The sequence below is a fragment of the Henckelia pumila genome, chromosome 3 (genome assembly GCF_033568475.1).
Source record: "Henckelia pumila isolate YLH828 chromosome 3, ASM3356847v2, whole genome shotgun sequence".
Lineage (NCBI taxonomy): Eukaryota > Viridiplantae > Streptophyta > Magnoliopsida > Lamiales > Gesneriaceae > Henckelia > Henckelia pumila.
The window spans coordinates 53,116,357-53,129,900 of NC_133122.1; the positions used below are offsets into that span (position 1 = coordinate 53,116,357).

Here is a 13,544-nt window from a genome sequence, read left to right on the forward strand (position 1 = left end):
AAGGCCCTTGGGGTAGCATAGACTTTCCCGTGCAACACATAAATTAATCTCATTAGTTAGAAAAAAAACAAAGAAAAAATTCGATCTAATTATTTTATTTGTTATATGCTTATCGTACAAAAATTTCAAAGGCTTGGGACCCAAAAAATTGAAATTCACACATTACATATAAGTCTTTGTTTCAAAATGAAAAAATAAAAATAAAAAATTATATCGACATACAGATTTAGTTTGAAGAATAAAATTCATTGGAATAATTTAAAATTGCATCGACATTCATATATTACCAATTAAAACAAGTTGTTACGATCTAAAACTCATCAACAAATGTTAATATCAAATGATCAAAGATTGATACCTTCAAATGCCTTATTACACGTTTTCGAAAATTGAAAATTCCAATAATAAACTACATGAAATAAAATCACAATAATATATATATCTTAAGGCTTCTAGCTAAAGGTCTGCATCATATAAAATTTACATAACTATTCATAATTTAAGGATTCAGATTTAATATGTTCAAAATGTAGAAAAAACCCATAGATGAACTACAGTTGGCCATACCACATTAAACCATGATTCAAAAGGTACAAAAACATGCAATAATCATAAAAAAAACATCCACCTTACAAAATTGTGCCTTCAAAATTACATCAAAGTTAGGTTGGTTAGCCTCCACTCACTATTGCCTTTATAAATGCATGAGACCCATCAGATAATAAACTTTAAACAACCAACTTATTCCTGCTCGCAAATTCTCCAACGTAAGGAATTCTTTTTTTATTTGTTCTTCCTTTATGTACTTTAACCACAGGAGGTAGTACAGTCATAAAAGCAATATCAGCAGGTATGTTCCATTCATTAGAGGGGGGGCACTGGATAAACTGTTTCTGTATAGGCCAACGTCCATACATTTGTCGTGTAATAATGCGAGCACAATTCATAAATATTCATATTATGTTGACCTGCAGCTGTTATAGTATGTGAACACGGAAGTCTATCAATGTCAAAAACTCGGCAACGACATGTTCTTCTATTTAATCCCACAACTGCATCATGACCAACTCCAGTGACATGATATTCAAAGGTATTCAATTGGAAAACTTCCATTTTTTGTGACTCGATAAATCTTGATCGAACCGTTCTCTTAGCCCATGGAGTAAGATGTCCGGTTGAAGCAACATCAGCTATGCGGTGAGTATTAAACCATGATGAAGTAAGATTTTGAATTGCATCCAACATAGCAACTATTGGAAGATCACGAGCTTGTGCCAACTTTGCATTGATTGATTCTGATCCATTGGTTGTCATTATATTATATCTTGAACCATGAAAATACGATCTTGCCCATTTTTCTCGATAAATGTTGTCTTCAAGATACTTTGTGATGCTTGGATAACTGTTATTCATCTCATCGTATAATTCATCAAACTCCATCTGTGTGTAAGCTTTAGTTGTTCGCATAAATAGTGCAACTCCACCCGCTTTGGACTTCAGTTTTGTCTTGATGTTTTGTCCAAGATGCCACAAGCAATGACCATATTGTGCTTTCTTGTATACTGAGGCAACACCACTAATGATTCCTTTATGCCTATTAGAAATAAAAATCAGTTCATCATCATCAGGTATCAACTCATGCAACTTCTCAAAGAACCAAGTCCAAGATTCTTCACTTTCTGAATCAACAACTGCCCAAGCAATGGGATATTGGTGGTGGTTTCCATCTTGTGCAGTTGCTATAAGCATAACACCTTTATATCTACCTTTCAAATATGTGCCTTCAACTGATATGACATTTCTCATGTATTTAAATCCATCAACACATATCCGGTATGCCAGGAACATGTATTTGAAGCTGTCATTCGGGTTTACCTTCAAATATGTTGTTGAATCGGGATTTACTTGCTTGAGCATATACAAGTACGCAGGGAGTAACCTAAAACTTTCCTCCTCTCAATTGAATTATAGCAAGTTGTTTCCCCTTCCACGCTTTGAAGTAGCTAATCTCTGCACAATTATTTTGCATAATTGTTCTTATTGCTTTTAAAGAAGGCATTTTTTGTTGCCCTCTAAAATTTTCTACTAATGTATCTGCTACTATAACTGCACTCGCTTGCCAGTGTCTCCTCCTCCTGTTAGCCAAGTCACAAGTATGCTTATTGCAATAAGTCCAGATTGAAAAACGTGATGACTCCTCATTCTTTCTCGCTACACGAACTTTCCAACTGCAAGTATCATCTACACATCTTACCCAATAAAAAGTTTTTGTGGATCTTACAACTCTCATCTCAAATGAAGCTTTCATGGCTATATTATGCAATTCTCTTTGAACATATTTTTTGCTGTTGAACTCTTTTCCAACTAAAAAATTAGATATATCCGTAAAACTAAGTACCTGCTCGTTGCTAGAACCAGACAAAAAAGAATTATGGTCATCACCGACTACTAATTCACACTGATGGATCTCAAGTTCAGCACTTTGTGTGACACTAGAATTCACATTCTTAATTATATTTTCTCCAACGCCGTGTTCTTCATTCCCATTTTCCACATGCTCGGATCGTATCTTATCACCATTACTTAGTATAAAGACACCCTCAAAATGTTCATCTGGATAAATATCAGCATTAGCATAATCATCATGTTCATCACAAAAATTTCCAACACAATGATCACCTCCATGTAGGCAGAATTCAGAATCACCAATACAATCATTTTCAATAGATGCACTTAGTTTAGAACCACCACAGTCATCAAGCAAATCATTTGTAGAATCGACATTAGTGTCACAATTAATTAGAATTTTTTCCGTTATTTCCACGTGAAGCAAAGGCCTATGATGTGCATCACCAAATAATATATATGTCTGTAGACACTTATCACCACTGAAATATATAGGACCAAAAATATCATCACCAACATGTGTCAAGTAACTGAATATCAAATCAATCTCACTTTTGTTCAGGCTGCACTTCTCAAACACTTCATGTTTCAAATTTTTTAAGGTTGCTTCAGAGTCATCAATATTTATTGTTGCGGAGCCCCCATTCAACCCCGAACTCCATTCAGGTTTTCCTTGCTCGTTAATTTTCCATTTCCCATCATATCGAAACAAAATAATACTTTGTCTCATTTTCATGTTACAAATTTAAAAAAATGAACGAAATGATTTATGAATCCTAATAAAATTAGCTACTATTAACACAAGCAAGAAACCTCTCAAATAAAACATTAGATTTGTTTTCGAAATAAAAAAATTATATTTTGTTTATTCAAATTTCATTCGTCCATTTCATATGTCGTAATGATGTTGACATATGCGCACCTAAACACATACACAAAATTTAAAATTTGAAGACATGCAAGTATGCAATTTAACCACTCTTCTACAGTTGGGGGTGATTGTTAGTATGTTCAGTTAGTGATGCCAACAAGTTTGGTCATATTGTCTAAGACCGGAGCTTAGGGATGTTAGACTGGTATATTTTAGATATATAAATATAAATACTGACTAAGATATTCATCTGAATATGCATTTTTATATGCGTTGTACTTTATAAATTTTTGATGTGCATATTTTACATATCTGGCTTATGTATATATCACATTGAGGCCGTATCTCCTTCAATTTAGCCTTGTTTTATGGGGTTTCTTGACCCTTTTTGTGGACGAACGACTTTACATATATTGCTTATGTATATATCACATTGAGTCTGTATTTCCTTCAATTTACCCTTGTTTCATGGGGTTTCTTGACCCTTTTTGTGGACGAACGAGCACGGAAAGTCACAATGCCTGACGCATTGAGTTTGGCTCTAGTCTCCCTGGATATTGTAGGTCCACGTAAAGATATCAGGTGGAGTTTTTCATTTTTGAGTTGAGTTCTCATTATGGTGGAGTTTTTTGGTAGGAGTTTTCATATTTGTACATTGAGTTGAATACAATGTTGATCATGGGTTGAATTTCAGTTTTAATATGGACACATTCATCTATTCAATGTCAATCTTTCTATTGATCTTGAAAATTTTTGTATGCAATCTTTGCACAAAATTTTATTTTTGTATGAATATGTCGAGATTAAAATTAAAAGTATTGCAACATGCATAACAACATTTGTAATTCAATACAAAATTTTAATTTATCAAAATATTAAGATATATTGAATACAAAATCACATAATATAAAAGTAAAAGCTCACGATATATTTGATTTAATATTGATGTACAATATACTAGTTGTATTTTTAGAATTATTATAGAAATAGTATTTGATGTTTTATTTTCAAAAATAATTCAGTATGGAATAAAAGACCACCAAAGTTTAGAAGTGTAAAAGGTGAGTCATCCCAGCTCGCTCTGTCATGGTGAGTTGTGATGGGTAAATTCGCTGGATTGACCCGTTCAACTAACTTGAACATATATTTTATTGTCTTTAAAAATAAAAAAAAAATGAGTGCAATTTTATAACTTAAAGTTGTAATATTCAAAGTAGCACTTTAATAAGTGTAGTGACACTTTTACACTCATCCTACACTCACACTATCTATACATACACATACTAATACATATACATACACAACACTTAAAATTAACACATGCTACTCAAAATAACCCTAACCCACCTACTTAGCCGCCTCTTTCCCTCTTTCTCTCCATATCTCTCACGGCCGCCTCCCATCTCTTTTCCCTTCACTCTGGCCGCTTAGCATTTGGAAATCTATTTAGATTTGTAGTCAGTTTAGAAATGGGATCCCTTTCGGTTTGTTTCTGCTCAATAGTGGATTTTATGTTTCAACACTACAAGAAAAAAGGCCAACAACAACGCTTTTTCCGCGTTGTAGTTGTCCCAAAAAAGCGTTTTCGTAGGCAGTGTTGTAAAAGACCGCGGTCAAAGACAACGCGGAAAAAGCGTTGTGATATTTGAAAACGACAATGCTTTTAAAAAGCATTATCGTAGTTGGCTAAGACAACGCTTTAAAAAGCGTTGTAGATTAATGCAATGACAACGCTTTAAAAGCGTTGTGGTATTTGAAAAACACAACGCTTAAAAAGCGTTGTAGATTAATGAAATGACAACGCTTTAAAAGCGTTGTGGTATTTTGAAAAGACAACACCTAAAAGCGTTGTAGATTGAGTAAAAGACAACGCTGCAAAAGCGTTGTTGTTTCTAGAAATGACAAGGCGTAAAAAGCGTTGTATATTGAAGCTACGACAACGCTTATTAAGTGTAAAAAAGCGTTGTGCGTTCTAGAGATGGATTAAAAAGCATTGCGCTTCGTTGTTAATTTGAGCGAAAATAATCAATAAAAAACGTTGTTTTTGACGTGTTTTTGCAAATTTAAATTTCTATATAAATAACATCATTAAAATATATGAAAGTGCAAAGCCGTAGGGCAAAATATTCTCATAAAAAGTACAAGATATGTACCCAAATCATATTAAAACACATTTCATACAAAAAATCTTGATAATATTTGTCCCAATCCTTAAAGCATGAAAAAAATGTGATTTCCGCACAAAACAAGTTACTACAGAAGGAAAGGCCCAAGGGAATGCCCATCACAGTTAGCGACGATCTCCGCCACCAGTAAGAACCAGACTTCTGAAATACGACATTAGATAACACAGGTTAAATATATAACACAACAGGGGAAAATTAAATTTGAAATAATTGAGAAGGTAGGAAAATCAAAGATGAGTGGCAAACAACATAAAATAAATTGAAATTGAGTACATAAAAAATAAATGGAGAGAATATGCTAGCATGAATCTACAATTAAAACATTAAAGAAAGCCATAGATAACGAGTAAACGAGTACATTTTGTTTCCACCAAATGAAATTGAGGAAGATTCCTTCGAGATACTTCGAATATATTCAGGTTCAAGCAAAGGCATTAGGTCGGCCAAACCTAGTCGAAGAATGAAATGCAAATCGAATGGAACAAATTTATCATACAAATATAAAGCTCTTTCATTTAACATTAGATACCCGTCCTACACAAGTAGAATAAGAATAGTGTCACGTCCCGAGTCCAGGATATGATGTAATAGACTAACATATTCAAACCTCGTAATGAAAATAAACAGAATATTTCAATTCCCAAAAAATAACCATACTTACCTGATTTTTCATTTTTAACAGGAAAACTTTGAGTTTATATGCAGTTAACAGCCTATTTACCCAAAGAGTTGAGAAAAAAAAAAAACCATGTCATTACATCTAAATCGTGCTGGAAATTAAGAAATTTTACTAACCAGTAGCTCAAATCTCACTTGTATCCAAGTAAATAACAACCCAAAATGCCAATATCAGCATTTTCCAGCAAATCTAACCGATGAAAAATGCTCATATGATGCTCTCCTTGGTTCATAAGTTGGATTTACATATCAAACATCAGGAAACAGAAAATAGACTAACAGATATAAACCTCATAATGACAGAATATTTCAATTCCAATTACCACATATATTTCCTCCAGAATGAAATATATATATATAATCTGTCACTAATTTCACCATTCACGCGTTTCAGTGGAACAACATTGTTTACAAATATTTCTAGCTAGCTAGCTAGTAAAATCGAAGTAAGAAAGACCACAAATTCAATAGCATCTAAAAAATATTGCTGCCAATAGAGAAGAGAAAATACTAAAACAAATAACAGGAAAGGGCATAAAATTGTGAACAGAAAGGGCTTTAATATAATTAAACAACAAAGAGGAGAGACAAAATAGAGAGGGAATTAATTAGGTGGTAGAAGAGAAGTGATCACATGCATACAAGAAAGGAATTGATCTAATAATAAGCCTGCGTGTGCTCACTCTCTTCTGTCAACTCTAAATTCTCTCCATCCAAGAAGTTAGATTCTGTTCTTTTTTTTTTTTAAGCTAAACAGAGTTCCAAGATTTTAACTTCAACGGCTAAAGCAACTATCTTTGTGCAATAAAATCTGTTATATATATATATATATATATATATATATATATATCAAGAATTTAATTTTACCTCCAAGCTTGTGTGAATACTTCCAATAGTAGCATTATTCAAGACACAAAATACATGTGCATACCTATTCATAAACGTGTTCTTGTATACATTCTGTCAACTCCGAAAACACCTCTTTAATTTCTTCTAAAGAGTACTCACCTTGTGAGAACTGTCACATAGATTATGTAAATAAAAAATCAATCAACAATAATTTTGCAAATTTAAAACAATTTAGTTGTAGTTATTTGAGTTAAGAAAGATTACTATTGATCGTAGTGAAACGTTCTCGATATTCTCAACTTCTTGAATAATATGTCGCATATATCTCATCACATAAAGAGCACATTGTTTTGCATCTGGCTGCCGAGGACCCTATGGTAGTAGAGAAAAATTGTTGGTGACAAATTTAGATATTTAAACATAATATATTAAACATAAATTACTACCCACATAGCATTCTTCCTACCCTTCCTTCATTTGTTTGAGTTAAACAATCTCATGAGTTGAAACTTGAAACTTAAATAATCGAATTCTAACTCAATGAACACTAGAAAATAAATTAGTTAAAGACAGAAAAATAGCAATATTTCGAGTTGAAACTTGAATGCAGAGCTCGTGATGATAAATCAATGAACAAAAAACTATGCATTAATCTTGAAAAACTTTAATTCTTCCCTTTAGCACATGTTAACTTCCCGAACTTTCATAAAAGCCGCAACAATTTCTTTTTCTTTAGTTTGTATCTTCATACTGTAAATTATTAAAAATAAAAACAAACATAAAACAAATATGAATATATCAAAATGAAAAATAAACTTACACACATATTTGGCAACAAACGATTTGGGAAAACAAGTAGATAGGGATCTAGAAGATAGTTGAATATAACCTTCACATTGAAGCCCAGACTCTCTACATCCAACATTTGGGCAAAATCAACCTGAAAGATTGTTTTGGTATGCATTGTGCATTAAAAGCACTTCATTATGAAACAAGGACATGTCTCGAGAAAACCCCAAATGTTAAGACAAATCCAAATACTTCAACGACATCAAGTAATACAAACTCGACGGCATCTCACCACTAACATGATTGAATCCAAGATCAAGTTTCTCAAGTTGTAAAGAAAAATTTCCAATCCAAAAGGGAATTTTACCCGTGAACTCATTATGGCTAAGATCCAACTGAACCAGATTTTTTAGTATTGCAAGTTCTTGAGGGACAGAACCACAAAAGACATTATAACTAAGATCCATAGTCTTAAGGTTCCTCAAGAGGCTAAAAGCCTAAAACACAAGGGGACAGAGCCATTGAATCAGTTGCGCGATAAAACGATGGTTTCAAGAAAATAAAGGTTGTAAAAAAAGGGTGAATCTTTCCAAACAAGTTGAGGCCATAACGATTAAGAGCAGTGAGCCGCCCACTCTGGCTGGAAATGGTGACACCAGTCCAATTACCATCAACAGAAACTGAATCGTCCCAACCAGACAAGTTGCGATAAAGGTCTTGGAGCTCAGATTTGAACTCCAAAAGCGCACTTTTGTCTCGCGGGTCCAGCCCCAGACCCACCATCTTCCCGCTAACACTATTCACAGCAGAAACTGTACAGGCTACTAAATGTAAAAGGAAACAAAACCACAAAAACAATAGTAAAAAGGAGCTTCCAGCACGGGTAAAGATTCCTATATCCCTCAGCCGTTTACGGACTCTCAGTTTCATGGGCCCGTGAGCGAGAATCAAGAGAACAATAGCAGAAAACAAGTACCCCAAATCAGCATGGCAGCCCAGTTTCAGCTGGAGAATGATTGTGAAAATGGAGAATCTTTACCTGTCCGGACGTGTAAGAGAAGCAAACATGTTTTCGATGAACTTGTCCTCGATGATTTTATCAGTCTGCTCCCATGTTTTCTGCACGATTTTTTGCTAGACAAAGTCAGACAATGATGTAAAGCTAACACTCGTGAACTAGAAGACTTATTGATGTTTACATATTTGATAATTATCGTCTTCGCTCTTTTCCGAGCTGGGATTTTTGTTGCAAGTTAGATTCAACCATTTGGATAATCCCGTCACAAATTATTCCGCGTTAATCATCTGATCTCCATTTATATCAAGTTCTTCCATCATTTTCGATGCTGCAATATCAGCATTGCCTGGAAGTACACCGACCTGGATATCGGTCACTAGCTGCTTCAATTCAAAGTATGATAGACAGTTGTCTTGGTCAAGATCGATGTCCTTGAACAACCTGAAGTCTCCGAAAAAAGTTTACAAATGAAAACTAGAAAATTTTCATGCAAACAACATATTTCATTCAGAATAAGATAATACTAGAATAATTAATTGGACTCCTTTTGAAATATACCTTTTCATAGCAATGATATCAGGTGAGCCATCTTCTGTTAGAAGGCTCCCATGCACAGAGCTCTGGAGATGGTCCAATATATCTGGAAACTTTTATCTGTAAAGGCTTTTAGAGCCAATCTGCACAAATCACATTCATTCAACAAATGGAGACAAGGCGGCAATATTCTGAAATCATAAACCCGTCAAGATCCAACGATTGGGAATAACATATAACAGCAAACATACAAGAAGGAAAAAAGCAAGAAATTACAAAAAAAAAAAAAAAAGAACTCAAGTATATTATAACTTTAAAAAAAGGGAAAAAAGAACCAAGTACGAGACTCAATCATTGACAAATGACACAAAAGTTCTTACCTCAAGAAAACATAGATCGGTCAAAAATTAAAAACAAAAATCCAAAACCCCTTCTCTATGCATGCTACTGCTGTACACAAAACAGAAAATAATAAAATCAAAGGGGAGGAATCAATTCCTTTTTTGGTAATAAATTTGATTTCAAGGGTGTAAAAGAACACTTATTTCTAAGAACTATGGTTTCTCCCATGAACACTTGACCATATTTCTTTGTCATTATATACACATGATTTTTATGGCCAGTAGCGTACCTCCTGTGAGAAAATGAGGAAACAAAATCTCATACAAACAATTATTTCTTAGAACTATGGTTTCTCCAACAAAACAGTAGTTTTTCTAATACAAGGGCTTTGCCCAAACTCCACTTGTGTATCACGTTCAAGGACCATATATAGAATGCACCAAATACATTTTTATAAACTTGTTCATTAAAATTGTGTCTTGGCTGAATTATTATTAGTTCATCAGCACCACTATTCTGACCATGGAATGACAATGAAATTAGTGCCGAATTGTTTGCCCCAATCAACCATTTTTATATATGATGATGCAATAACACCTAATGACAAAAAAACAAAGTTAGAAAATTATTCTTTATTATAATTTTTTATTTTCAACCAAAGAGAGAATATAATGCAAATGGACACTTTGAAACATTCCAAAGTAAAATGAGATACGTGACTTAAAAAGGAATACCACCAAACAAATATAACAAGTCGAAACATGTTTTATAAAATCGCACGTATCGTACCATCGTGGTTCACATTCATAGAAATCTGCTAAAAAAGTCAACCTCGAAAGGCCTTACCTTGCAATTAGAAGCACTCGCTCTATTTCCGATCAAAGAATCCGACGGTGTAATTCAAATCCTCTACAATTCCACCCAGGAAATAGCCCCACTTTTGACAGCTCCAGCAACTTTTAAAAGTACAAGCTATATCACTCGATTTTCTGGCTCTACTCCAAACTCAATAGTTCAAACATTCGGTACTACAAATAAATGTTGTACACCACCCAAGAGTATGCACACAACTCGACACATGGACGAAAAATCAAGATTTAAGACAAAAAAGGAAAGCTTATTAGATATAAAAAAATGTCCAACATTTTTCAGATTGTAGAGTTTCAAGCATTGGTTCTCCGTATCATAACACAGTCCACCTCAAAACATAAAAGAATCCTCAAACCTCGAAAAACAATAGAACATGACAGAGGTTCACTTGATGGAGCTTCTCAGGCAGTCCCCCACCTGGTACTAATCCATTCAAGGAAATTTAATGCCTCTCGCATTTTGGAGTTCTTGTATGTGGGATCCAATGCTTCACGCCAAGATGAAAATGAATAGGTTATCCAACCTCACTTCAATCTAAAAGATGATATCTTTTCAATCGCAACATACAAAAGTAAGAAACAGTTTTCAAGTGACACAGAAGCGCCAAAAATAAAAGAAAAATCGGCTGAAAAACATAAACTGTATCAAAATCTTTACTTCAAGAGAGTGGATTTGCATATGCTGCTTCAAATGTGCAGGCTTATGGAAACAAACACCACATTCATCACAATTGTTCAGTTTCTCTCCATCTCTCTTTCCCTCAATTCGCTCCTTCTCTGCAATTTCTTCCTGAGATTCACCCAATGCCCAATTGTTGCAAACGTCACTAAAATCATAGAACCTGAAGATCCATTCCGATACAAAAAAAAAAAGACAATACATTACGCACAAAAAGCTTCAAGTATGCACACAACTCGATACATGGACGAAAATCACCTGAAGAACGAATAACAACAACTCGCACAAGTATGGTCTAACAGGGGCGACGACTTCAAATCTTCAAGTCACGATTTCTTGCTAGATTGGCATCAAAACGAAGCTTAGGATGAGCTCTAATAGAATTCTAGCTCCAATCATAGATTCCCGATGCCCGTGGCAGCGAATCGACAACAATAAATGGGTGGCTAGGGTTGGGTCTTGGGGGAATCATGAGACTCACGAGAGAGAGAGAGGACTTTTCTTTAAAAAAAACGTAAAAAAAAAAAAATATATATATATATATTAAAATCAAAAAAAAAACAAAAGACAATAGTAAAAGCGTTGTGGTAGATATTAAAAAAACGCTCATCTACAACGCTTTTTAAAAAGCATTGTGGATGATGAAAAAAATGTTGTCTTTTACAAAATTTTAAAAAAAAAAGACAACGCTTTCTCATAAAAGCGTTGTGTTTCTTTTTTTAACAACGCTTTTTGTAAAAAGCGTTGTCTTTCAACTGTTGTCAATGACCATTTTTGTTGTAGTGCAAATCTCAAAAACTAGAATTGAGCCGTGGTTTGAAGGATTATGTTTCTCTAACTCAGGTTTGTTCCACTTTTCCCGTTATTTTTAAATATTGTATATCTTCGTAAAACATATATTTTTAGTAATTTTCGTGTGTCTGTTAAAAGATTTCGAGATTTAAGAACTATGGACACATGTCTTTTCTTTATGGGGAGTTGATTGATACATAAAGCCTATGGTGTCTGATTCTTGGGAAACTTTATTCCCTACAATTGACATTTGTACAATAGCAGTCTTCTTTATAAATGATAAATGCGATTGAAATATTTTTTTTTTTCTATTTGTTTTCAGACTTACATTTGATTGTGTTCATCTAAAGAAGAATGACAAGTCAAGATTGAACGTGGAGGATCCAATGGAAACTGAAATCGAGTTATTGTGAAAGACGAAGAACCTGTTACAAATTTTGAAGATAAGGTATTTCAAAGTATTATTGTTGATCTATAGGGTGATAGAAATTATGTGTTGTTCCTGTAACATTCCTATCATATATTTTAGGTGGAGCAATTAAAAGAGCTATGAAGAAAGTCTGATATATATGAAAGACCGGCAAGGTCTTTGGCACCAAACATGTGGGAGCTTGAATTTGATGATGTAAAGAAAGGCCTCCTTTGTTAGGTGATTTAGCATCATATACTGATATCATTAGTATTTTTATTTCTTTATATTTAAATTACTTATATTGTTCAAGTGGCTTATAAATTAAAAAATCTAAGAACAAGGCCAATATATATATATATATATATATATATATATATATATATTAATTTAGTTATATATATATATTAATTTAGTTCATAAAATAATTTAAATATGGTCAACATATTTCATCAAGATAAATATAGGGACATCTCATATTGATGTTAAATATTTTAAGATTTGAATTATCATATCTCGGATAAATGTCATCAAGATTTGTCAAATCTTGACTCTCTATGATGGTTAAAAAACACTTATAAATAGTGGCATACATGGTCCCTAAATTTTTAACAGTTGGTAATTAGAGCGGTTTTTGCCCCTGCCTTGATATTTTTGGGATTTTAGGGTAAAATTATGAAAATCAGATTGATATAAATAATTCTGATTTTATATCATAATTTTTAAAATAATTTTCGGATCAATTTTTTTTTTTAAAAAAAAACCCAAAAATCAGGTTTGGGAAAATCAATTTCAAAATTGATAATCAACGTGAACTAGAGTTTCAAAATCGAAATGATTGGCCGCTATTTGGAACCCAACTTCGGCAATTGAGATTTGAGAATGCACTGACAACCCATGAAGGGACGACCCCCATGAAGTAGTCGGCTGGATAATATTGTCGGAAATTGGCCTGGAAGTCGGGATTTTTCCTGCATGATTTGCTGTTTTCCGGCGTTTTCCTTCGGTTCCGGCCATTCAGGTACGGCGTGGGTCCGACAAAGGCGGCGTTAGGTTTTGGGTTTGGGCTAGAGTTTAATTCGAATATTAGGTCTTTAATTTGGGGACTTTCTGATTCAAGGT

At 33.6% G+C, this 13,544-nt stretch overlaps 1 protein-coding gene and 1 long non-coding RNA gene across 14 annotated transcripts; both read right to left on the bottom strand.

The window, feature by feature from the left end:
• Window positions 1–864: 864 nt before the first annotated feature.
• Window positions 865–1,806, bottom strand: LOC140888732 (uncharacterized). Its single transcript, XM_073296431.1, has one exon. The coding sequence runs from the start codon at window positions 1,804–1,806 to the stop codon at window positions 865–867; it is 942 nt and encodes a 313-aa protein (XP_073152532.1).
• Window positions 1,807–5,401: 3,595 nt separating this feature from the next.
• LOC140891537 (uncharacterized) lies at window positions 5,402–11,705 on the bottom strand. 13 transcript variants are annotated; one of them, XR_012152552.1, is made up of 9 exons: window positions 11,480–11,705; window positions 11,201–11,384; window positions 10,520–11,077; window positions 9,356–9,474; window positions 8,979–9,238; window positions 8,819–8,898; window positions 7,880–7,930; window positions 7,255–7,362; window positions 5,402–7,159 (listed from the first exon to the last, which is right to left on the bottom strand). It is a non-coding gene; the product is annotated as an uncharacterized lncRNA (long non-coding RNA). The 13 variants fall into 13 exon arrangements; XR_012152544.1 differs by having other exon boundaries at window positions 7,255–7,740; XR_012152549.1 differs by having other exon boundaries at window positions 5,402–5,604; window positions 5,822–5,912; window positions 7,073–7,159; window positions 7,255–8,898.
• Window positions 11,706–13,544: the final 1,839 nt, after the last annotated feature.